Below are 25,615 nucleotides of genomic sequence, written 5' to 3' on the forward strand. Positions count from 1 at the left end.
GTGTCACTCGGTCCTCGGACAGCTCCAGCATTGTGCCCATTTCACAGGTGGGTAAACTGAGGCCCCTGGCTGTTCCCCATCCGTGTTGCTGCTGACGGGGAGCAGAAGCCGAGTCCGGGCTCTGCAGGGAGCCACAAGGGGTGATGGCACCGTGGGTGCTGCGGTCACCCTGCCCTGCGCACGGCTGGAGGGTGGCACGGTCGTGGCGGTGAGGACGCGACGTGCCGGGCAGCATGGTGGTGCACAGGCTGGGCACGGCTCCTTCGGGCACCGGCACCCCCTGGGGCAAAATCAGAGCTGGTCATCTGCAAGCTGTACAAAAGCTAAAAATTAAAATAGGGAGAGAACGAAGGTTTCACTTCAGATGGTATTTCTGCGAGTATTTGTTATTTATTAAAAAAAAAAACCCCAGACTTTCATTTGCATAATTACATTTTGCAGCTGTTGGGCCATAATGTGGGCTGTGCTTTGGGGCATTATTTTATCCGTTGAAAACGGACACAAAGAGAGTGAACTCCGCTCTCAGCTGTGCCTCATTGTGCCGTAACCGCTGGTGCTGCCTCTGCGCCGGGGCGCTCCCAGGGCACCTCACCTCCCAGGCCCTGGAATATGCATTAGGAGCCGCAAGCTGTCCCCACGTCTGTCCCGATTGTTCCCTGCTTTTGAGGAGAGGGGCGAGGGGGGGAAGTATTAATCTTCCGCTGGGTGGGGAATCTGGGAGTGCCTGGCTGGGGGCCTTGGATGTGGGGAAGGACGGGGAAGGGAGGTGTGTGTCGGTGCAGGGTGATGTTCCAGTTTTGAGATTTTGGGGCTATGTCCTACACCCTCTGTCCTGCCCGTGCATCCCCCGTGCATCTGCAGGAGCTGCTCTGACTGCTCTCCCTGTCCCCATCCAGGTCTCCTGGGGGTGCTCCCAAGCCTCTCCTGCTCCAGGTGATGCCCCAGTTCACCTTTGCTTGCTTCTGCGGGCTCCATGGCTTCTGCAAGATGAAAAGGAAGAAAGAAGAGTCCAGCGCGGAGCAGGAGACGGCAGTGTGAGGAGCAGACTCGTGTGTGTGCCCTGCCCAGCTGTGCCTCAGGACCCCATCCCCTTCCCCTCGGTACGCTGGGACTGCCGGGGGGGGACATTTGCCACCTCCTTTCTTCTTGCCTTTCCAAGGACCAGCTCCCCACCAGACACCATCCTCTGCCTGCACTGTCTTGGGGTGTCTCAGGGGGCTGGGAGGCTGCTGGCCGAGCCGATGTGCCTGGGATGATGCTTGGCAGGGGAAGAAGAGCCTGGGGCTGAGCAATGAATGGTTTTGCTCATCAATAGCAGCAGCAGCAGGCTGTGGAGAGCATGGGGGGAGCTGGTTAATCTGCTCTAACACACTTATCCTGCAGCTTGCCTCATTTTCTCTCCCCTCCCTCTTCCCAGATACTTGTGTGGCCAGGGGAGAGCCGAAACACGGGAATGACCTTGCCGAGAGGCAGAAGCAGATGCTGTGGACGTTATCCAGGTGCTGCAGCAGTTCTGCCCGGACGCACAGCCCAGCCGGGTGCTGAGCACTCAGCACCCAAGCAGTCAGTGTCAGAGGCACCCTGCATCCCAGCAGGGTAGAGATTTCCCTGCAGAGCGAGTCAACCTGCCCTTGCTCCAACAAGTCTCAACAGACAGACCTGGAGCAGTTTTCATAAGCCAGAGCCAGACCTTGTCCTTCCTTGGAGTCGCAGTGCCACAGAGGCTGGCCCCTGGCTGGTAAGTTGTCCTGCTGCTGCAGAATTGGCTGAACATAAAAAAAAAAAACCAAGCTGGTTTGGGGTTTGGTGCTTTCTAGAGTCTGTCTCAAGCAAGTGTCTGTGACTCCAAGAAGCTGATTTCTCCGAGCCTCTGCCCTGCCTGGCCCCGCGGGCGCAGCACACCAGGGCGCTTTGGAGGCACCAGACACATCGACCCTGCTTGGACGCTGCTCCCTGTGTGACTGGTGTGGACTGGCAGCTCTGACGCCACGGGCAGGGGGGACACCTCGATGTGTGACCCCCACAGCCATGAGGCTCAGCGGGATCTTGTTCTCGTTTGGCAAACGGGCCAAATTTCCCCTGAGCTCAGGGCACCCGAGATTCACTCCAGGGGCATTTCTAGCATAAGAATGTTCTCCAGAGCAGAAATCCTTATTTCTTCCATACTGCGCTTCCCTTCTCCACATGGAGACCCCCTCAGCTTGGTGCCAAAGGTGATGCCTGGGGCTGTCGGGCAGGAGCTGCTCTCCCCCAGGGTTAGTTTTGCTTCTGCCACCGCCTCCTCCTGCCATGGTCGAGTGCTCGCCTTGCACCATGTGGCCGTCCCCACGCTTCCCCTCTCTCTCCCACCTGCTCTGTGCATCCTTCCCACCCACCGCTGAAGCCATATGGGAGCTCCCTGCGTGCTGTGCCTTCCCGGAGGCGGCTCAGACAGCCCTGCTCAGATACCCTCCAAAGAGCCCCAGGCTGTGCACGCTGGAGAGCTGGTGAGTGTTGGTGAGCCAGGGTCCCCCAGGGTTTGGGGACCGCTGCTTGGGTCTCAGTGCCTGGTTCCCCATCCCTGGATCCACCTGGCATTTGAGATCTCACGCACCAGCAGGTGCAACAGCCCCTGTGCTCCTGTTTGCAAGGACAGCCTTAGGAAGGGGTAAGTGCCACCTTAGGAAGGGGTAAATGCCACCTTAGGAAGGGGTAAGTGCCACCTTAGGAAGGGGTAAATGCCACCTTAGGAAGGGGTAAGTGCCACCTTAGGAAGGGGTAAATGCCACCTTAGGAAGGGGTAAGTGCCACCTTAGGAAGGGGCAAGTGCCACCTTAGGAAGGGGTAAATGCCACCTTAGGAAGGGGTAAGTGCCACCTTAGGAAGGGGTAAATGCCACCTTAGGAAGGGGTAAGTGCCACCTTAGGAAGGGGTAAATGCCACCTTAGGAAGGGGTAAGTGCCACCTTAGGAAGGGGTAAATGCCACCTTAGGAAGGGGTAAGTGCCACCTTAGGAAGGGGTAAGTGCCACCTTAGGAAGGGGTAAATGCCACCTTAGGAAGGGGTAAGTGCCACCTTAGGAAGGGGTAAGTGCCACCTTAGGAAGGGGTAAATGCACAGGGGGGTTTCATTTGGGCAGATTGATACCCCCAAGCAGCCCGCAGTGCAGGGGACAGGCACACTTGGAGAACAAATCCTCCCCCTGTGATTAACAGGCTCGATCTTTCCAGGGTTTGCCCGGACCAGGTTCTCGCTCAAACAGAGCTGTACGTGCCACTGACAGCTCCCCTTCGGAGCAGGTTTGTTGGCTCAGCCAACATCCAGAACCAACATGGCTATTATTTTATTTTCTTATCCGAAGGATTTAGCACAAAAACCTGAGCCCGGCCAGGAGCTCCAATAACACAAGGTGCAGCTGAGGAGCTTTAAATCCTCTCTGCTGGGTGCCTGTTGTTCGGGCTGCAGTGGGAAGCAGCTGACTGGTATGGGATGCGCTGCTTGGAGCCAGCTTGGAAGTGGCAGCCAGCCGGGACCGGGCATGGGGACATGGACTGCTCCTGGTCTCCGTGTCAGACCCCGAGGTCGGGAGGCTCGGGGTACTTTGCTTTTGCCTCTCTTTAAGCCCCAGCGATGTGAGCTCTGGGATCCAGCGGTGCAGCCCCTGGGCAGGGCTCCCAGCTGGGTATTTCCCAGCTGGGCTCCAGATTTTGGCATGGGAGAGGGCACGCGGTGGCACGAGGTGCCCTGCGAGGGGCCTGCCAGGAGACCAGTCTGGCTTCCCTGTCATTTGTCACCATTGAACTCAGCATATTCCAACGTGGCACGCAGAGATCGGTGGCAAACACTGTGGTTAGTGCTGGCTGTGGCATCTCCTCTGGGATCTCTGGGGCTGCATCAACCTTTTGCATAGGCAGCGCTCAAGGAGCTGCTTCGCCGAGGCACCGCAGGGTGGCTGAGGTTAATGCTGATGCACCCACATTTTGGCTTGATTGACGGTGCCCCATTCCTAGGGGGATGCGAGCTGGGTCCCTCCTAATGATGATCTGAGCTGGCATCACAGCGTGGAGAGCTGGAGCTGTTCGGGCAGCAGGCACATGTTCCAGGGAGACCATCAAAAGCAGAGGTTTGGGGAAAATCCTGGGCAGCTTCGCTCAGTCAGGCTTTACAGAAGCTAAATTATTACTGTGGGGTTGGGGGGGGGTGGGTGACCCAGTTCATTACTGTGTAACCTTTGCTGCTAAACCTTTTGGATTTGAGATCCGTCATCGTTTGGCAGTTAAAGATGTGCAGCTAATGGCCACCCCGAGATTCCGTGTCTAGGTGGAGGCTCAGCACTGCACTGAGAGCAGCCCTGGAGATGAGGCTGGTGCATGACGGGATGGGGCTTCAGGGGCTCCCAGTTGTGGTGGGAGTTCCCCAGGCTGCTCTGGGATGAGCTGGGAACTCTGCTGCAAACACCCCATGCTCACACTGTGCTTGCATGTACATTGTACGTGATGCATGTACAGCGCACATGCTGTACATGGTGCATCTGCTGTACGTGGTCCACGTGCTGTACTCGGTGCACCTGCTGTACACGGTGCACATGTTGTACATGGTGCACATGCTGTACTTATGCACATGCTGTACTCGGTGTACATGCTGTACACGGTGCACATGCTATGCGTGGTGCACGTGCTGTACACGGTGCACATGCAGTGCACACCCTATGCACACGCTGTGCACACACTATGCACACGCTGTGCACACACTATGCACGCACCACATGCCATACATGCACGGTAGCCACTGTGCCTGTTCTGGTGTTCCCCGTGTCCCAAATATTCCTGTCTTCAGTGAGGGGTTCCCAAGCCAGGTGTTTAATGAATGTAGCATGTAAAATTGAGATGGGCAGACACTCACCCACACCTATTACATGTACATTTGACAACGCAGTATATGAACCAGGTGCAGTATGAACATTAAAGCGCTTGAGCTACAGTTATTTTTAAAGAGAACTTCCCACCTCCCTGGATGGATGTAGCTCTCAAAGCAACAATATGTTTTCCACCATGGCTCCGAGCAAAATAGTTTGCTCCTGGGTTGACCTCTATTGTGTTCATAAATGGCTTGTGGTGCTTTTTGATTCCCCCATCATAATGACTTGACCTCTAGATTTATGGCTGAAGGTCCTTTCATCTGCACATTGTTTCCCACCAGACTCCAGCCTGCCGCTTTTCTGTAGCAAACCTGCCAAGAGCCGAGCCCCTCGCCGCCCACCCCTCCGAGTCGCCTGGCCGGCTCCCACTGAGAAATTTGCCATGGGCAAAAGCAAACTATTTTCCCCCCTCCTCTTTTTCAAGTGGCAGCATTTTAACAGGGCAGCACATGCTTCTGAGGCTGCGAAGGCTGGGAACTTGACAGCTCTTGTCCTTGTGCAAACACTCTCTCCCTGTCTCTCTTTCTCTCTCCTCCACGTTTGCACAACCCCTGGCATTTTTATAAACTAGGAGGTTTGTTATTGTTCAGGATTTCCTCTTGCCCTCCCAAGTGCCAGACACCCTGCCTTTGACTCTTCCACCCTGTTTTCGCTTTTCCACTCCAGAAGCAACTGGATCTGAGTGATGCTGTAGTAGATAAATCTTACTAATGTCTGTGGCAATGAGCTGTAAGTTGAAGTTGTCCATCCAGTGGTTTCCAAGTGCTTTTCCAGGGTTTTTCCACCCTCTGGAGAGGGGAAGGGAGGTACAGGGACCCCCACAGCTGAGCAGTGAGCCTGAAGCTGACACTGCAAAATTGCCCGTGCCCTGGCTGCTTGTGGACATCCTTGGGGTGAAGGATGCAGTTGTGTGAGGTACAACTTGTCCTCTCTGCTGCAGAGCTGGCTTAGCATACAGCTGGGCTCCACAAATCCCCCGTACAACACGAGCCTTATCTGTACCACGGGTTCCCAGGGCTGATGGAGCGAAAGCTTCCACCTCCATCCCTTCTCAGGAAGAGCAGAGCTATGCTCCCAAAAGGTGCATTTGTTCCCATCAGCAATAATCCTTCTTTAATCCTATTACACTAAGGAAAGCATCCAGCTTCCCTCAAAGCGGATGGTGGGATGCATGGAGGAGGGAGGTCTCTCACCACGGGCTGCAGCCCTGCCTGCCCTGGCCTGGTCCCTGCCAGGGCTTTGGGGTGCGTGTCCCATGGCACGGCCCCTTCCCCTGCACCCCAAGCTTTTCCTCCGGTGCCAAAGGGCTGGAGTGAAGCAGGCAGCAGCCAGCGACACCCCTGCACCAGCCCTGGGATGGAGCGGTAACATCCCCTGGAACAAGGAGCTGCCTGTACCAAGGGTTCAGGGTCTGGAGCTGATGCTGGAGTGTCGGGAAAAAATCAGTTTTAATGACCAAAATAACCAGAGCATCTCCTCGGGCTCACTTCCAAAGGCAGGCAGTGTAGCTCCTTTGTAAATATTGGCTTTCTTGGGAGCCAGCGAGCCTACAGATGTTTATTTGCATGACAATACCCGGGTTGGGGACCAAAACATGTGTGTGTGTGTGTGTGTGCGCGCAAGGGGCTAGTGATGGAGGTGGTCTTGCCAGGGGAGCTCGCGCTGCGCCGATGTGAGATGAAGCAATGTTTGTGCAGCGAGCTGGAAGGGTACGCGCACACATGGTAGGAGGCGAGCCAAGAAAAAAAAGCTGCAGCTTGAACTCTCGTCTCGTAACGTGTTCTTAAAGGTTTCGCTGGAGATGTGAAAAAGAATCGGGAAAATAACCCAGGCGAGCCCGAGGCAGGCGCCCTGCAGCAGGACTGACTCCTTCCACCCAAATGCCCCTCACGTCAGCTTGACGGAGCACGATGGATTTAAGACAAGCGCCGTGTTTGCTACAGACGGGGCAATTTCTGCAACCCAGGTGGTAACCAAGGGAAAAATGACTTTTTTTCTTTTTTTTTTCCAGAAATCACCTGTCCCAAGCCGCCCTTTCTCCCTTGCGTAGGCAGGATTTTCCTCCAGCTGCTCGACGTTCCCGTGCTGACCCGCTGCTCTCCTGCTAGCAAGGAGGATTGCGCAGAGAAATATCTGAGGCGGGCTGATAAAATCTGCAGTTCCCAGTTGGCCTCCATCCTCCCAGCCTGTGCCTGCTCCCCTCCCCATGCATCTGTCTTCCTATAGTTCAAAAAACAACCAGTCTTTGTGGCTGCCCCAAAACCCCACGTTTTTCAGAATGTTCCTCCGAGGACAAAGTACAGGCAGTTTCAGGCAGCTCCAGGTGGGCACGGGGAAGCTCACGTTGTTTGGGGAAAATGCTGACCTTGTTCTGTTCCTATTTTTGCACATCAGCACAGCCTCCCAAATTCAGGGTTTGCAGCCCCAGTGCTGTCCTTGGCGAGGACCTTCGGATTTATCTTTGGGCCAAAAAAAAGAAAGTTGGTGGAATGAAAAGCCTATTTGTGGAATGTAACTTTATTTTTGCACAGTCCGCCTGTAACGCGTGGTGACCACACAAGTCATGCACTCGTGGACTTAAACCACTAGCGATTAATCACTGCTCTGAAGTTTATTACAAGTGTAAAGATACGGGTCAAATTCAATTTTTGTTTTATGCCAGCATAAATCCAGAGAGACAGTCTGGATACTAAGATGTCTACCAAAATATTAATTATACAGAAATGAGCTTGGACTGGACCTCAGCTTGCAGATTTCTCCTAACCGTGTCTCAGTCTCACCCTTGTGCAAAAGCACGTGAACAACAAGCACAAGCAGGCAGAGACAGGCTTACCGCGGGCACACGCTAGGGAAGCCCTGACTCAACAAAGCCCTGCTTAAATTTCAGTGTTTGCTTTGGGATTTCGCTCGATCCAGTAAACTTGCCTAATTCCCCCCTAACAAACCTTGATCGATCTCTGTAGGAGCACGCAATGACCAAGCAGAGGAGAAGGCACCGAACCATCCTTGCAGCATCTCCCTAATGCTGCCTAACAAGGATCAAAGCATTCAACCTCTTTTTATTGTCCTTTTCTTTTATCCCACCGTCTGGATTTCATCACGAAGGGACCTACCCAGACATGTTCCTCAGGAGTCTCCCAGCCCCAGTAGCCATAGAAACCGGCTATTTTTAGTCTGTTTTCCTGATGCCAGTAAATGACTTTTCTCTACTTTGGAGAGGCAGAAGACCAGGGCAGCCTTGTGTGCTGGTGGATGGTAAATGAGCATCTCCAGCGAGGCAGGCGTCCTCTCCCGTACAGTGCTGTACGTCTGAGAAAATAAATGTGGCATTGGTAAATAAGCGCACATTATCTACGCACAGAGCAGATCACTTCCTATGGTATTTCCTACGCTAGAGAAAATATTTATAAGAATTTTTAGAGTATGGATTTTATAGCCATTTGGAGATCAGGGGTTTTGGTATATGACAAGCTTCCTCCTTTTCGGAGCTGGTTCTTCAAAAGACGCTGTAATACAAATTACCGGTGTTTGGCAACGTGATCAATGTGGGTAAAAGCACAGTGGTACTTACACCATAAATCAGCCCCACAACAATGCCTCTCATTCCTGGGATACCAGTAAGACTCGAAGCCAAAGGCTTTTGAAGTAAGATGGAAGAACACATTTGTCTGAGTAATTATCAGGCTGCACGCTAATGAGCAACGCTGGCCGGATAATTCAGCACGAGGGAAGAGAGCTGGGGCAGAGCATCATTTTCCTGGAGGGTTTTCTTAAAACATCCATTGTCTCCCGGGCTGTTCCCCCATCCCTGTGGCAGGATCCAGCCCACAGGGCCATTTCCCCAGCTGCTCCCTGCCCTCCTGGGGGTACTCGGCAAATGCTGGGGCAGCTCCTGGGGATGCAGGAGCATCCCAACCGGTGCCGCATCCTCAGGGAGCACCGTGGGAAGTGATCAGCAAACTTCTGCCAGGCAGAGACGGTGGAGACCGTTTCCTTTTAATGCTTGCCAGGTATCCTGGAGCTGTAAATACCCCGAGCCCGATGGCTTCTGCTGTGACATATCTAGTTTACAAGATTGTACTATAAATTATAGATGCATATCATGACTGCGGTTTGCACCGAGACACTTGCCTATTGATCCGTCTCCTGCTGGTTAATATTCGGGACTGCTTTGGGAAGCAGCATGCTGTAGCGGGTCATCGGGATGTCAGCACTCGGAGCAAGCGATGTCCTGGCCCGACCGTACCAGTACGCAGGGAAGCAGCTGTGGAGCTGCTGTAATAAACCAGCCTTGCCATACCCCTGCAGGAGATGGGTTTTATTTCGCGCTTGCGGCCCTGAGCTGGGTGGGAGCAGAAGGAAAGGTGGGTTTGGTGGGAGATGGGGACCCTAACCCCCGCTCTCTCCCCACCAAGGCCTGGCTGCAGCTAGAGCCATGCTGCAGTGGTCTGTTTGCATGCACACGGAGCGGACACAGAGCAGAAGTTGCAGTAAAACCCCAGCGGTGGCAGCGCCACCACCACTTACTAAAGCAGCTGTGGGGACGGCTCCCAAGCCCCGAGGTGACAGTGCTTACAAACCAAGGTGACACCCTAAGGCCAGCCAAAATGGCGTAGCCTTTCCCCAGCCGCACGCTGGAAGAGCCAGCAAAGGCACGGCACGGCACGGCACGGCACGGGCCCCGCTGCGCTGCGGCTGAGACCGGCCGCTCAGCCCAACTCAACACATGCAACACGGCTGCCTCCCGCGGGCCGGACCCTTTAAATGTGGCGGGGCGGGGCCTGGGGCAGACCAGAGGTGCGGGACGGGGGGGGGTTGCGCCCCGCAGCGGGAGGGCGCACGTGGGCGCTGCCGGGTGGCGCGGGGCGGCCCCTCCCCACGCGGTGGTACAGCCCAAGGGGGCGGGGCCGGGCGGGCCGTTTGAAAGCCGTTAGGCGGCCTGGCGTGAGGTGCTGTAGCCTGCTCCGCTGCTACCGCCGTGGGCTGGGGTGGACTGGGCTGGGCGGCGGGGACCCCCACGGGGGCGAAGGGACCCGTTTAGGCGCGCGGGGAGCCGTTGCGGCCGCGCATGCGCGGGGCGGTGGGCAGGCTCTTGCAGGCGGGCCGGGGTTGGCGCTGTCGGGACCTCGTGGCGCAACGGTAGCGCGTCTGACTCCAGATCAGAAGGCTGCGTGTTCGAATCACGTCGGGGTCACGGCGCCCTTCGGGGCACCCGTTTTACGGCGGGAGGGCAGAGCGGGGGTCCCCGGGGGGTACCGGGGTGGTGGGGCTGCAGGGTGGGGGGCGAGGCCAGCCGGTGCTGCGGGCCGGTCTCCAGCAGCCCCTTCTCGGCACTTATTTTTGCTTTGGGTGGGTGTGAGCCCCCCGTGCCCCCTCGGGGCACTGGAGCCCAGCACAGCACCCTGGCAGACCCTCACCCAAAATTGAGGTTGTGCTTCATCCTGATCAGGCTACGCAGGTGCTGCAGCTGGCGTGGGAGGGGGATGAAGGGTGCTGGGCGATGGAGGGTGAAGGTTTGGAGGTGCAGTGGTTAGGGGGTTCCCCCTGTGCCCTCCGTCTCCACCCTGAGCTGCAGGCTGGGTGTGTATGTGTGTGTCCCCCCTGCCCACCGGGTGTCGTCGTCCCCCCCCCCCAAACCAGTTGCCATCCCATGGTGGCATCGAGGCACCGTCCCAGCCCTGCGGCTGCTGGTCCCTTTTGGCGAACGTTAAGAGCACATCCTCTTCATAAGATGTAGTGGAGAGACCAGCAACGTAAAATAGCTCAGGTTACCGGTGGAAAACACTGAAAATAACTTAAGCGCTGCAATTAGGGGCATAAGTAAAGAAACGCTGGGTGACAACTATTTCACTGTTCTATTTTTTCCAACTGCAGGTGCTACGCTCAAGGACAGTGCAAGGAAACAATTTTATATGGACTAATTTTTCCAAGTTGGTAGAGTTCGGCTGCTTTCATCCCACTGGGAAATGCCCAATCTTTCTGATATACTGATCGTACACAGATGTGACCCCAGAGTGCTCGGGAGATGCGAGTGGTGTTTGGTCCTGGGGGATGCTGGGGTACCACATGTGTGAGGGAGCGGGAGGGAGGCCGGGATCCTCTTGCTGATGTAATATTTTAGGAATGTTTTTGTCTTCAGGCGCTTGTGTTGTACAGGCTTGGAGGCGATAAACACACCCAAAGTGCCCGTGACTGGCGCACAGCTTCTGAACAACCCTGGGTGACAACGCTTGTCCCTGCGATGCTGCATGAGGCAAGTGGTGCCTTTTACCTTCTAAGACCCACCCCACAGCAGCTGAATTACCTACTGCTTAGAATATATAACACATAGATAATTTAGAAACACAGTGCTCCCTACATAGCTTTTTTTTCCTGCCTTTGTAACAGTAGAAGTAGCTCTAGCTTTGACTCAGCCGGCACACTTTGTTATTTTAAACTATTTTACATTTGGAAGGAACAATAAAGGCAAAGTCTAATCTGCAGGATGGATAAAGCTTCTAAGTGGTCATTAACTTTAACTGCTTTAACCTGTTCAGCAGATGATGGGTTGTGTACACCTGAGTTCCTGTAGTCTTGATCTCTTTCCATTAAATCGCTTTTGTCTTGACTAGCTTTTTCTTTTGAACTTCATTGCTTTATAATAGCACATAGGAATGATGCTTTGAGCTTCTGTTGCCACAAAGATTACCTTTATGTTGAAAAATAGCACAAGGCTAAAAGAAATAGAAATCGAGCCTTTATTGCCCTGCGCTGCCTTCACTGATACAATTTTAATTAAGGAAAAACGACTGGGCAAAAAATAACCTCATATCTGGAAGTATATATCCACGGTGATGTGCTCCCTCAAATGTGTGATATTAAAGCCATTTGTAAGGTGACAGCAGAATATGTTGAAACCTTGCTCTGGAAGCTTGAATAAATATATTGCATGTCTTTGCTGTGTGGCTACTAATTAAAATGTGTGTGATTGATTTGGGGTTTAACTGCTGTGGGAGGGGAGGAATGGGCTTGAAGCAAGCAACAGGACCCCCTTGAAAGGATAACTTGTAGAACTTTTGTATTTGTCTTCTTTCTCTGTATTATTTTTTAATAGTTAAGGCTTCTTTTTTGTGAAAAAAGCCCTTCAGGTTGCTGTTAATGTTTCCATTTGATGGGACAACTGCTTTTTTTCAAAAGACAACAATAGTTTAATGAGAATTTCCTGCGGAAGATATCGTTCATGGCTTTGTGATTAACATCTGTCTGGATCTGAATACCAAATGTGGTACCAAAATACCTGTTTGTGTGTTTCACACACGCGTTTGTGACACAGGGAACGGTGAGCGGTGCTTTTGCCCGAGGTCTTCACTGAAGTGTTCGACGCTGATTGAACAGGATGACTTCATATGACAGAAAATGAAATTATCTGCAGAGTATTTAAAAATGTAATTGCAATGAAAAGGCTTCTGTGTGCATTTACTTTTTAATGCCAGGTGCTTAGTATTTTTTTTTTCCCCCTGTTTAGAAGTTACATCTGTCTGTTTGAGGGTAAAAGTACCTCTAATGAATTCTGCAGAAAGTATCTCTTCCTAGGATTTCCTCACTTAAAGCCATTTTAATATGAGCTAGCTCCGGCGAGCTGGAGTGCTGCACAGCTGAGGGAATATCAGGGCTTCAAAATGGCTTTCCACGCTCTAGTTCCTGTCTTTTAATGTTTTAAATTGAATAGGTATACAGCATTGCTGTGATTTTTATTCCATCAGCTAACGGTGGCTGAGGGGATGATGCTGCAAACATCTTCCCTCTCATGTGATCTTCAGGAATGGGCCTTATTCCTTAAAGGATTCAAGTATTGACTCTCATGCTTTTTTTTTTTTTTTTTTGACAGACTGTTTTTATAATGTAATTAACCTGAAAGAATTTACTTACAGTCATCCTCTTCCTACTGTACATTCTCACCGCCCTTTACCTTGCCACCTGAATAAATCCCTTTAGTTTCTTAATCATTTTTGATGCTCTCTTGTGTTGCCCTACGTCTCCACTGTACCCTGCCCCTTCCAGCCAGGCAAGGGATCCAGGGATCCCAGTAGCGCCCAGCTCATGTTCCAGGTTCCCTGTGGTATCATAAGGCTTCTATGTCCCTTGTCCACACTATGGTACTTTTTTTTTAAGTACAAAAAAAAAACCACTCAAAGAAACCAGCCACTTAACAAAAAGATATTAGTCTTTATGTTGCCTTCCCTATTGATAATAGACTTGGACTTCCTCCATAAACTATTGGTTGTATCTTTCCAATTTTGCTCCCATAAAAGATGAGGATTAGCTGTTTCTTGGATAAACTTAAGTTGTATGAGATGTAACTTGAAGCTCATTATGATTTTCACGAGGCTTCCAACTTTTGCCCTTCCAGGAGAAGGTTTTCCCCATCGAAGCGACATTCCTTTCTGATTGACCTCACTGGGGGTTGTCATGGAGCATTACTATGTCACAGAGCAGCTGCTGACACCCAGCAGGGGGCCAGGGACCCCTTCCAACACCCTCCGACAGCCCCAAGCAGCAATCAGGACTCTAGCCCATCATGTACAGGTACTCTGAACTGCTGGAATTTTTTTATTTTGGATAAATGTCCCCCACCTGTGAGCTGGCTTGGGCACAAGCATCGGAGCTGTGGTGATGGTGATGGGTTTTGCTGGTCAGGGCAAACCTGTGAGCACTGGGAGCTGTGGTGGTGGTGATGGCTTTTGCTGCTGGTCAGGGCAAACCTGTGAGCACCTGGAGCTGTGGTGGGCTTTCTAGGGACCAGCAATGTGATGAAGCATGGTAGGGTCTAAATTTTTCATGAAGAATGACATCAGTGGGACAGAACTTCTTGTGGATGTCAAACATCCTGTGTTAACTGATTATTTTTTCCATTTTTATTTAGTCTCATCAGCGGGGGAATTAAAAGGGAAGGTAAATATGGACTGAGATGTGTTCTCCAGGAACCTACATGGTTGGTTCCCACTGTGATCTGTGGGGGGCAGTGCCCATCTTTCTTCTTTCCTCCCATATTTTGTCGGCTGATAAATAGAAGTGGCTGTGCCAGGGCTGAGCAGCTTCTGGGCTGGGATGTGGGCTCGCCTGCCAGCCCTTCCCGGGCTGCTCCTCAGGCTTCTGTCAGACTTGCCTTAGGAGATGTTGAGGAATTAAAAGGGAAAATTACCAACATTTGGCGAGGCCCTCGTGAAGGGAGCGCTGATGTTGAAGGGGCTTTGTTTATATAAAAACTTCATCCTTCTAAACCACCTTTCATCTCAGCATTTGCTAGTGATGTTCGTCTATACCTACGACTTGGGTTTTGTGTCCCGTGGGACACGTCCCTATCTGTCACTCACTAGCCACACAAAAATAGAAACAAAGCCGATGTGAATGTCACTGAGGTCGTTTCATTTTATCTTGTCCCAGTTGCTTTACTTACTGGTGTAGAGAAAGGAAAGCGTGTTGTTCCAGCAAACAGCCTAGGAAGGCATTAAAGAGCAGATCTGAAGCCTCTACCCTTTTTAAGGGGAAGCAAACGAGGTGTGGCTTTAGGCAATTTTGCTCCTTAAAACAAACAGTCTCTGATCTCAGGAGTTTTTTATTTCCCCCCCCCTAATCGGGATGGCAAATGCTGTAATCAAAATCAGGTCACTAGAGACCAATGCATGAAGGAGCAGCTGTTGCATGCAGTCATGCACAATATTTCTGTGCTAGAAAAGATTTGTTTAGGCTGTGTAATATATATGGAAATGTGCTGCAGGAGCACTGCTGGAAATAACCCATTGTGTTCGTGCAGCCCTAACAACGCTGATCTGAGATTTGCGGACTTGACGTGCCTTTTCCCTTTTTTGATATGCCAAATAAACAGGCAATCTAGTTAGGTAGCATTACTTGACTGTGCTTCATCTGAATGTATATGCTTCTTTCAGGCTGGCATAGCTGAATGCAATACCTTCAGCACTGAAAGCACAAACCAAACAAATGCCCCGGCAAGGAGCTGTATGGAGTGAAAACAAAATCCTGCAACAGAAGCACTGTGGGCAAGCAGATAAAGGCAGGCGGAACGAAGAGAATGAAGGGCACCATTTCAGAGGTCTTGTAATACTTTGAAAAATTTGAGCTGAAAGGGATTTTTACTCTCTTTACTCAAGCAGAACTTTGTGTTTTAATCTCAAAAAGCCTTTTGGGGAGTTCCTTAGTGCTAAAAGATGGTTTGCTCCCACCTTTTCTTTATTGCAATGTCCTTTGAAGATCTCTTCAAAGGTGAAGCCAGACTTCCCATTTATTCTCCAGACCGTAATGAATATCCAGCTTTGTTTAAGCAATTAGCTTGGTGGGGTGATTTCTGTTGCTGTTTAAAAAAAAAAAAAAAAAGTTCCAAAATCCTGAGCGGTTTAGACATGTTTTGAAAAAACACTAAGCCAACAGCTGTGCATTGGACTAATCTGACAGTGTAGCAGCTGTCATAACAAAAGCAGAGCTGGTTCAAACACAGCTTCTTTGTATAGTGATTGAAAATGATTTAAAGGAAAAGATTATTTACTGGTTCTACTGTGTCGAGCTGTGGGGCTGGATAAGTGACTGTTCACTTGTTTTTGCTATGTGATCCCCAACAGATGAATGGGCTCTTAACCACTTCTTGGCTCTAGCTTAGAGGCTCAGACACGTTTCGATCCTCTCTGCCTCTTGCTGCTGGTTTTGCCTGCAGTCCCTCCGTGTTTCTGGACTCACGTTATGTGGGTGCCTGCCTGGATGCTGCCGGGGCGATGCCAAGCCGTTTCAGTAGGTGCACAAACCACATCTGTAACCAAAGAGCGCGCTGGTGAACGCACGAGGAAATGAAGCAATGCGATTTGTAAAGATGGTCTGAACTGTAGCTTTTTAAAGCATCAAATGGTGCAACCTGGTATAGATATTTCAGGCTAATTTGCTTGTATTCTAAGGCCCTTTTCCCCCCTTTTTCCTCATTCAGACAGAAGGACTGAAGTAACCTTTGAAATCAAAGCCTTCAAAGTGACAGCAGCCTGTGCCTCTGGCTATACTGAAGTAAGTAATCTGCTAATGCATGAATATTTTATGTATCTACAGCTAAATGAAGGAAATTGAAAGTTGATATAAACTGATGTTCTTTGTATTAGCTCATGACAAATGCAGCGATTACCTCCAATCAGTTAATTATAGCATCCTTCTATGGCCTGCCTTCCACTTTCTTGAGGTTTCTTTTGCAAGAGGTGTGGCTGTTGAACTCACATTTCTTCTGCAGCTGCTTCACTGAAGAAATACTTTCTTGTTATGCTATTAGAAAATATATTGGCCCTTAATACCACACTGAAAGTCACTGATGTGCCCTGTTTTCTCTTTTGTTCATAGGGTTCACACCTGGAAATGCCTCAATATAGTGTAAAGCTTCTGTTGCCTGATGCAGATCACAGCCTTGCTGAGATAAAAGTATCCGTACTTGTCACGCACGCGTTTTGTTATGTCACTGCATCTAGCGATCCCTAGATCTAGAAGTGATCTTAAATTGGATTGCCATCACTGTTTGCTGTCTCCTAGTAAAGGAAGCCAGGTTAATTTCTGGCAACAGAACATTCAAGGGCTTGCTTGTGCTCCCGCTAGACCATCTAGTAGCTTTCGATGTGCTCATAATTGTGAAACTAGTGGCTAACAAAAATGAAAATTGGTGCTGCTTCATGATGGGCCATCTCTCACATATATTAGATTTCTAAAAATAATTAGATAAAGGATTGCTAATTAAGAATAGAGTGCATATCAGATGACTAATTACTGATAGAAGTACAAGCTATCTTGAGGATTGCTTTACTCACAGAATGTAAATTATTTCAGGCTTTTAGTTACATAAGTTTAAATCGACTTTGCGTTGTAACTGTAGACTTGTCACAGGTGGAAAAATTGTAAGAGGTTTCTTATTCATACTGATTTAAACGAGAACATGGTCTGTGTTGTGTGGCACTCAGGACTTTGTGGTATCTCACGATGAGAGGCTTTAATTATGTGCCCAGAGTCTGCATTAATGAGTCTGTCTTGAAATATTAACAGGTAGAACTACTATTGCTGGAGGATGAATTGCCCAAAGACCAGATGCAGGCGCAGGAGAGATCAGCTGGAAGCGGTCCCTGCATCGGTCTCAAGTCTATTTGCTGGAAAAGGGTATTATGGCAATGCTAATCTACAGTAGTCATCACTTCTCTGCACTTTCTCTGGGCACAGAACACTTCTAAGGTACAACGCTCCGACTGCTGCCCCATCCACACAATACATGAGTCAGGCAATCTCATTTCACTCACTGATACAGTAGCACAGAAGCGCATCTCTTGCTTTCTTTCTTAGCCTTAAACTGTGAAATCTTCCATCTTATCTGAATGTATCTAACGTGCACTTCACAGCGCAGTTTAAGGATCCTGAGTCACCTCTGAGCAAATGGGCTTGCTCATAGCGGAGGAATTCTGGAGGGGAAGCCACATGTTCCACTTCCATCTCGGCGTAGTGCGTGACCTAGAAGATGGTGATCTTAGAGATGGTGCTTCCTCCTGAAGAGAATATTTAGGAGAACTTTGTGATGTTGTTGTAGGATAAATTGCACTTAGCGTTTAAAACTCAGCCGTGGATCATCTTGAAACAGACAATTTTGAGTGATTCTTTTGGCCCAAGCACTGACGTGTGTCATGTAAGTAACCTGGGAAGTGCAGTATTTAGGCTCCATCCCTAGAAGCAGACCCTGTTGCGTGGTGTTAAAGGTGGTTGCTAATTCTCTTCTGGGCATGGCCATCAGTCTCTTTGGCATAAGATGTCTGTCTCTTGGTGGCACCCAGCACCATGGGACTCTGGTCCTGAGTGAGGCCCTGGCTCATTTGTGTAATGGGGATGTTGGTTATAGCACTGTTCTCCTTGCATGCAGATGAGTTTGTTGAGCTGCTGTGAGTAGATAGTGTGTCCAGAGGCAAAATACTGTTTATTGTGCATTACTCACTGCCTTGTGCAATAAATCAGTTTAAAGTAGTATTTCGTTATCCAGCAGGATGAGAAAATGGTGGACAAGAGTACAATGGAATCCTGAATACCAATTAATATTCCAGAGTCATCTGTGTTAGACAGAGTAGACTGCCGGCAACCAGCCTTTATTTTAACCTAATCTGGTGGTTTTTAAGTACTTGCCAAAAGTGATTTTTGGTGGGTGTTTTGGGGTTTTTTTTGTGATCTGCAGAAGAACAATCCACTTGAACCAAGATTATTTCAAGGCAGCTTCTGTTCACTGAATCCCTTTGCATCGAGGTGTGTCCTGGCTTTGGCCAGGATGGAGTTAATTTTCTTTGTAGCTGCCACAGTGCTGTGTTTTGGATTTAGAAAGAGAATAATGTTGATAGCACACTGATGGTTTAATTGTTGCTAAGTAGTCCTTATCTTAAATCGAGGAGTTTTCAGTTTCCCCTGCTGTGCCAGTGAGCAGGTGCACAAGAAGCCAGGAGGGAGCAGAGCCAGGACAGCTGACCTGAACCAGCCAAAGGGATATTCCATACCATACATCATCATCCTCAGTATATAAACTGGGGGGGCTGGCTGGGAGAGGCTGATCACTGCTCGGGGACTGGCTGGGCATCAGCCAGTAGGTGCTGAGCAACTGTGTTGTGCATCGCTTGTTTTTTCTTGGGTTTTATTCCATTCTCTCTTCTTAGCTGCCTTTCCATTACTATTATTATGTTTCACTTTATTTCTTCTGTTCTTATCTCAACCCACATTTGGGTTTTACCTTTTTCTGGTTCTCCTCCCCATCTCACCGAAGCGGAGGGAAGGGAGCGAGCAGCTAGGGTTACACCACGACAAGAAGTAACGGGTCTGGGCATCATCCCTGTTAGCCTCCTGTGATCACTGGCATACGTTTTCTCATTAGCCTTGTTCTGATAACACCAGGGCCCCAAAAGATGAAGCGTCCTCCCCCTTGAAATTTAAGTGGCCTTGTGCTAGTAGCCTGCAGCTCGTTCAGTAGCTTTGCTTGCTAGAAATGAAAAGCTTATGCATGAAGCTCACTGAATCTCTTGCCATACTTTCTTTTTTTTTTTTTGTCAGATGAGTGGAACATCTAGTGATGGAACTGATGATGATGACCAAGGCAAACCACACTTTTCTGATTCTTTGCCTCCTGGAGGAATCGGGTACCATGCATTTAACCTGTCTTTTCCTCTTGTCATCAACTACACTGTCTCTTGCTGCTGTTAGAAGAATCATGAAAATGTTTTGTGGTTGGTTTTTTTTTTTCTTGCATGGGAATATGTGAATCAAAAGGGGCCCTGACCTGTAGATCTTGCTTCAGCTAGAGGCTAACCAGAAAAGTGTGCTTCTAGTGCCACTTGCCTATCAATCCTACAGCAGCAGATCGCAAGCATGTTCCAGAATCCCATTCCAGTTAATTCCTTGCCTGCCGTATCCCTTTCCCTAGGTATAAGAGGTGTCCAGTACAAAAGCTGAGCAGCACTGGGTTATCCCTCTGTGCCAGCTGCACAAAGATGGTACTTGAGTTAATTTCAAAAGAGTGTTGTTTTGTAACCAGAAGACTTGCTTTGTGGTTTGCGGTTTTGTCTTGTTGAATTTTTTTTTTTCTTTTCTCTGCCCTAATTGCAAGATTCTTTTCTCGCTTAGTGGTAGTTCCTATATCTAAAAGATAAGAGGTGTTGGCTCTGTAAGGTCAGCGATGAGAATTCAGGTTACCTGAACCAATGCTTTATTTACCCTCCTAGATCCAGCAGGAAAAAACCAAAGAAAGAGAGGCAGCAGTTAGCAGCTCAGAAGAATACGGAGACAACTGAAGTGGAAAAAGAGGTGCTGATACTGAAAATCAGCTGCTGGAACCAAGCAGAACTGGCAGAGGAAGGGACCACTCCAAGTCTGATGCCCACGCTTCTGGAGATCATGACATTTACCATCTTTGTGTTTGTGATCTTCATGTGTGTAACTAATGGAGGCTAATAGAAATGGTCTGCTCATAAACCTTATCCCGGGGAGACAATAAAAGCCCAGTCCTGATGACATAAGCAGTGTTTAGTGGTGACTACAAAACTGAAGAATGCAATTTTTTTTTCCTCTCTGCCACTTGTGAACAAGCTCTTCAGGCAGTGAATTAACAGGCTAGGAGGAGGGTGAAACAGCCTGTGACTTGTCTTTGCCTGGTGTTCACCGCGTTCAGAAGTTCCTAATTCTTGAAAGTGTGCCTTGCTATACTGTTTCGCCTTTGCTGCATCCATGTTTGCACATTTTGTGCCCCAGCTGGAGGGTTTATTTGCTCGGAGGTGTTTGGAATTCTGCATGGCTTGGTTTTTCCTAAGCTGCCCATGGCTGGGATTACTGCGTCGCTGAGGATTTGTGCCTTCTCTAAGCTCTGGTTATCTTGTATGTGAGAAACACCAGATATAAACGGAGGGAATAAATTGTTTGCCAATCTGGCAAGACAGGGAATGATGGCTCTAGCTTAATACAAGACGTGAGAGATCAAGGGAGGAGATACTACATCTTAACCACTTCTGAAAAAATGTTCTTGCCCCTTCATGTCTGTAATTTACTGAAAAAAGGGAATAGTGGAAGTGAGGATCTCCGGTTGTTGGCCTGCTACTCCTGGTCAGAAAAGAACCTAATTTTATGTGCAGTGTTCTCCTGAATCATAATACTTAAATGACTTAAGGGTTAAGCTTAAGCTGAGGCCTTTTGGTATCTTTTCACAGCAGAAACGCAGAACTTGGAGCCTGGCACATAATCGGAAAGATTATTTGGATTGCTGAATGTATTTGATTTTAAAACTGCTGGGTTTCTCCTGTTGTCCGTATCCACTTTGCCAAGAAAAAAAAATTTGTATCCTTAGGTTTGACACTGGTTTAGCAGGAAAATCTTCCCTGCTTAAGTCATAACACAGTAAGCTAGAGGGGTGAGATACTGCATGGTTTCCTTAAAACTTCTAAGACCTTTTGCTTTATCTTAAAGGTGTGTGCACTTTGTAATTGCTGCCTCAGGTCTGGGTGATGGCTTTAACGTGAGGTAAGAGGTTACCTCTTCTTCTAAGGTTAAATGGTAATAAATGAGAAAGGGGCGTTTGACTCCTCTAACAGTCAGTGAGATGAAGGTGGCTGCCTTTCCACCAAGGTGTGGTGTTAGTGCTCTTCTTGGATGTTTCCTGCTTTGCGAAGCTCATTTTCCAGTTTAGCTAAGCGTGATGAAAGCTGGAATGTGCTGGTTTTCCTTGACGTTGCATTCCTAGGAAAATAATTTTTAGCTGCTTCAAATCGCTGTGTGAATACCATCGCTTCCCTGTTAAGTAACTGATGGACCCTGTTGGTTCTACATCACACTTGGAGGCTTTGCTCTCTGCTGCTCATATGCCCCCACTCTCTCTAGCCATCTTGCGCTTGCTCTGCAGGACCTGGTGGTGAGCGCAGCTGGTGCGGGCTGGCTTTGATTTGGTCACTCGGGGTGGTGGGGAAGGGCTATGCCATCCTGCCCTTCCCCCCCGACTCACTTCAGAGCCTTGTTCTTATCAAGGAAATAAAGTCATCATTGCTTTCATTTGAACATGCATGAAATGAGGTGGAACCTTCCTCCTCAGCATCAGCTGTCTCACCTGGAGGGCACTGTCAGGTACCCAACATATATATATATATTTTTCCCTTTTTGTTTTTCTATCCTGGATTTAGTGAATTATTCCAGTCCCTCCTTTCATTTTAGGATGGTGAAGCACTGGCTCCAGGGATGAGGATTTTTGAAATCCTCCTAAAATGGATAACAAAAACATTAATCTCCTGCTGTTCAACATGCTTGGGGGGGTGTGTGTGCTTGTTGAAGGGCACGTGCTGTTCATTTATATGAAATAAGTGTGTTACTGCCCAATGCTGTTGCTGAAAAAGGGGGGAGCAGTGGAAGTGAGGATCTCCCGTTGTTGGCCTCCTACTTCTCATCTGAAGAGGAGCTAAGTTTATGTGCAATGTTCTCATAAATCATGACACTTGAATGGCTTATGGTTAAGATCAAGCTGAGCCCTTTGGTATCTCTTTCCACAGGAGAAATGCAGAGCCTGGAGCCTGACACCTAATGGGAAGGAAAGCACGGCAGCACCCTGTGGTTGCTCTGTGCCTAGCTGGCTTTGCTTTCCAGCAGGCACCAGGGTGGCTGAAGTTCCCCTTGAGAGCTAGGGTCTGTGAGAACCTGCCCCCTGATCCTTACCCGTAAGCTCTTGACCTGTTCTGCATCCACCCCCAGGCAGAGCTCCATACGTTCCAGTTGCTCCCTCGCATAAAGGGCAGCTCCACCACCTCTCCTTGCTGGCCTAGCTTTCCCCAAAAGCACATGGCAATCTGTGACAGCATTCCAGTCACACGAGAGATCCCACCACGTCTCTTAACTGCAACAAGATCCCAGCCCTGCGACTGTACACAGATCCCTAATCCCTCCCGGTCGCTCCCCACGCTGTGTGCATTGGCGTACAGGAGTTTCAGAGGGGCAGGTGAGCAGGCAGGTTCCCCAGGAGGGGTGCGAGAGGATCTGCCATAGCCACGCACACCCTTGAGGTGGCTGGTCTGCTTCTTGTCATCATAGGATGCAGCTGAGAAACATGTATCGCTGCTCTGCTTGGCCTGGCTTGTGCCCCAGGTGGATGCGATGGTGTGAGCATCGCTGCTTTGGAACCTGCCTCCTGCATCCTTCAGTTTAAAGCCCACCTCACCGAGCTGCCAGCCGGATTCCTTTGCCTCTTCTAGAAAGGTGAATCCTATCCCTCCCTAACAGGCTATAGTCATCAGAGGAGGTTACAAAGACTTGCTGGGCTTGTTAAAAATGTTAATTATCCCTGGTTTCCTCCCAGCCTCAGGTGATGGTACCAACTCCCTGTTACTCCCTGGCCTTCAAGATAGCTGTACTGAGCTGTAAGTCTCATTAATACTGAATTTGGATGAAAAATGCATTCCTCTCGACTGAAAATGGGGAGACACAAACAGCTTCCTCCACCCCCAGAGAAGCTTAGCGTGTGCCAAGACTCCTCTAGCTCAGTGGAAATGAGTAAGGCAGCGTAGGGATCCTGCCAGAAGGGAGTAGGACCCCACCCTCCCTTCCCGGAGAGCGAGCTTAGCATGCACGGTGCTTGTTCACTTCATTGAACTGATCATCAAAACAAATGAGCATCGTGAAGGTATCGTCTGCGCTGGGAGAAGGCAAATTGTGCCCCACGCCACCCTACTTTGTGCCCATGCTCCCAGCTAGCTGCAATCCCAGCCACGGAAAATTACAGGTAAAGGGAAATACCTACTTTTTGGTGGACTGTCTTTAACACACACTAAATCTGTTTTCTTGGCGAACAGCAGCGAAGATGCAAGGTAAGAAAATAAGGATGCAGTGCTGCTCGGTTCTTGCCTGCTGTGTACAGAAGAGGATATTGAGGATGCACTCAGACTGCTAGTGATAAAGTCAGGGGTCACTGCGTGATACAGCGGGATGCTTCCAAATACAGCAATTTTTCACAGTAGTAAACTCCTAGGCCGATAGCAAACTTCACCGTCTAGAAAACAGATCCAATAGTTCATTTGGAAAAATAGATTTTTTGAAAGGACCGAGTGCTTCTATTTCCTACAGCATATTGGATTAGGGCGGCTCTGCCTGCTGGGTTTGGCTCTATTTGCCATTAGGAAGACACATGGGAGAGGACAGAACTGCCTCCCCAGAGGTTCCAGACTTTGTCTGGTTTTAGTTGGCAAGTGTGAGGTCTGGATCCACTTTATTTTGACAGAGGTAATGAACAGTAATTAACTGTTCTGCTCTAAAACTAGTGTGGCGGCAAGGCATTATGTTAGGTGATGGGATTGATTTTTTTTTTTTTAAATGTAAAATGACTTTACGCTTAACGGCATCCTGTGATTTAAGAGGTCACAACAAGATTTACAGCGCTGGACCTCACAGGGCACCCAGCCCTGCTGTGTCTGCAGCTTGCACTGGTTTCCCAGTGGCTGGAAGCAAATCATCACCATTAATGCAGCCCCGCTTAATGCCAGGGATCACAGATGTTTGCTCTTGAGCCCGAAGCGTGTGAGATCGGTTAATCTGGCAAACAAATCTAGCTCAGCTCGGTGCAATTTCAGATAGGTCTTGCTATATCTGGGAATTTAGAGGAAGAAAAGAGGGTGCCGGGTTCCTGGACTGCTGAAGGCTTCACCCTTCCTCGGGAAGTTCCTTGCATTTGGCTGTTGGAGGAATGGACTTGCTGAAACTGCCAGTGCTTGGAAATTCGGATGTTATAGCAGGCATAACCGTAAAAGGTTTGTGTTTAATAACATGCTAGTGCCTAGGGGCACTGATAGGCTTTTCTTTAAATCTGTTTGACAGGGTTGTGAGCCCTTACAACAAATGCAAGGCGTGCTAATGGCTCACGTGCCAGTGGGAGCTTCCAGCAGTAGATTGCTAAACTTGGCAAAGGTTGCTTGTGTCCCAGTGGGATTGGGGTGGGGGACGGCTCTGTGTCTTAACCCAGTTCCAGTGATTGACACAGAGGATGAAATCTGCATGTGGCATCATCTGCTGAGGAAAGATGATGATACTTAAAACTGAGCTAGAAGATCTTACCCTGAAGGAGGGATTTAAATTAAATGGTTTGGTCTGGAATTTCCTTTTTATCCAGGAGGTAGAAAACCCACATATATTTCCATTTTTCCCCATAAAAGAGAATTCCAGGAGGGTGGGATTTAAGGAGCACATCACTCATGGGGATTTGCACTTTCCACATGTGGCATCTCTAGACCTAAAGGAGAATCATATGGCAGCAGAGAAAATATTTGTTCTGGTTGCTGTTCTGCAGTGTTTTTCCTCTTCTGGCCTGAACTGTCTCACTTCTCAGTCTTTGCCCCCAGCCCCTCTTCCCCTGCTTTCTGAAGTTCCCTTGAAGGTGTGGATAGGATTCCTGAGGAGCTGACATCCCGTTAGCACCCACCTCCCCCAGCTGAACAGCTAACCCCGGCCCCGCAGCTCGGGTTGGGGGGGCATCTCGCGCCTTCCCTGCCGCCCCGGCCCCCGCGGGTGGCTGGCAGGTTGCTCTCAGAAGCTGTTTCCCCCACGTCTAATTTTATGCGTTGCAGCCTTCTCCGCTAGAGACATGTCAGCAAGGATCTACGCTTGGCAGAAATAGCTCTGGGAGAGTAATGACAGCAAAATGGATGCTAAATAGGGACTAGCAGAAGTGCTGTAGCACTGAGGTCAATTATAATCAACTTTCCTGTAACACATCTCTGTTTGCTCCGAGACACCCCAGGCTGGGCAGCAGCTGGGGCTGGGAGGTGGTTTGGGGAGTGGGAGCTGTGGAAGGCAAGGCTTGGTCAGATGGGCGAGACCATCTCCTCTTCCTTCTGCACCTGCCTTGTTCTTCCTGGGGATGCTGTTCCTCTGCTCTTGCAGCTATCCGAGCAGCTCAGCATCCACTCGTCGCTTCCCTTGGCATTGCTGGCCCTTAGCTACGTGCAAACATGGTTTTTAAGATCTCGGGGATGCAGAAGCAATTTTGCAGCCGGTGTGTAAGGAGCAGGGGCACACAGAAGGGAGATGCTGGCCAGAGGTGCTTGCCAGGGTCCAGCCAAGCTAGGAATGAATCCCTGCGGATGGACGTGGGGGGTTCAGTGACTCGTCACAAAAGCCTCATGTGACTGAGCCAAGAATAGAACTGCTTAATCCAGGGAGAATTGGGTAAAA

General features: G+C 49.5%; 1 protein-coding gene, 1 long non-coding RNA gene and 1 other non-coding gene across 7 annotated transcripts in view; all 3 read left to right on the top strand.

The window, feature by feature from the left end:
- LOC121098735 overlaps positions 1-9,181 on the top strand; it is a 36,328-nt gene extending 27,147 nt beyond the window's left edge. For all 3 annotated transcript variants that reach the window (XR_005831338.1, XR_005831337.1, XR_005831336.1), the window contains exons 2-4: positions 897-1,100; positions 1,418-1,738; positions 6,909-9,181. This is a non-coding gene — a long non-coding RNA (uncharacterized LOC121098735). The remainder of the gene's footprint in view (positions 1-896; positions 1,101-1,417; positions 1,739-6,908) is intronic.
- Positions 9,182-10,019: 838 nt separating this feature from the next.
- TRNAW-CCA lies at positions 10,020-10,091 on the top strand. The gene has a single exon. It is a non-coding gene; the product is annotated as a tRNA-Trp (tRNA).
- Positions 10,092-13,290: 3,199 nt separating this feature from the next.
- Positions 13,291-20,957, top strand: LOC121098760. 3 transcript variants are annotated; one of them, XR_005831348.1, is made up of 7 exons: positions 13,291-13,462; positions 14,824-14,987; positions 15,867-15,940; positions 16,265-16,342; positions 16,955-17,137; positions 18,980-19,065; positions 19,648-20,957. XR_005831348.1 is itself a non-coding variant. In XM_040617081.1 (7 exons), the coding sequence occupies exons 2-7, from the start codon at positions 14,876-14,878 to the stop codon at positions 19,874-19,876; spliced, it is 690 nt and encodes a 229-aa protein (XP_040473015.1). In that variant the 5' UTR covers positions 13,291-13,462; positions 14,824-14,875; the 3' UTR covers positions 19,877-20,957. The 3 variants fall into 3 exon arrangements, 2 of the variants coding, with proteins under 2 accessions (XP_040473015.1, XP_040473016.1); XM_040617081.1 differs by having other exon boundaries at positions 16,955-17,065; XM_040617082.1 differs by lacking the exon at positions 16,265-16,342 and having other exon boundaries at positions 16,955-17,065.
- The last annotated feature ends 4,658 nt before the right edge of the window (positions 20,958-25,615 follow it).

Source organism: Falco naumanni, chromosome 17 (assembly GCF_017639655.2).
Source record: "Falco naumanni isolate bFalNau1 chromosome 17, bFalNau1.pat, whole genome shotgun sequence".
NCBI classification, from domain to species: Eukaryota; Metazoa; Chordata; class Aves; order Falconiformes; family Falconidae; genus Falco; species Falco naumanni.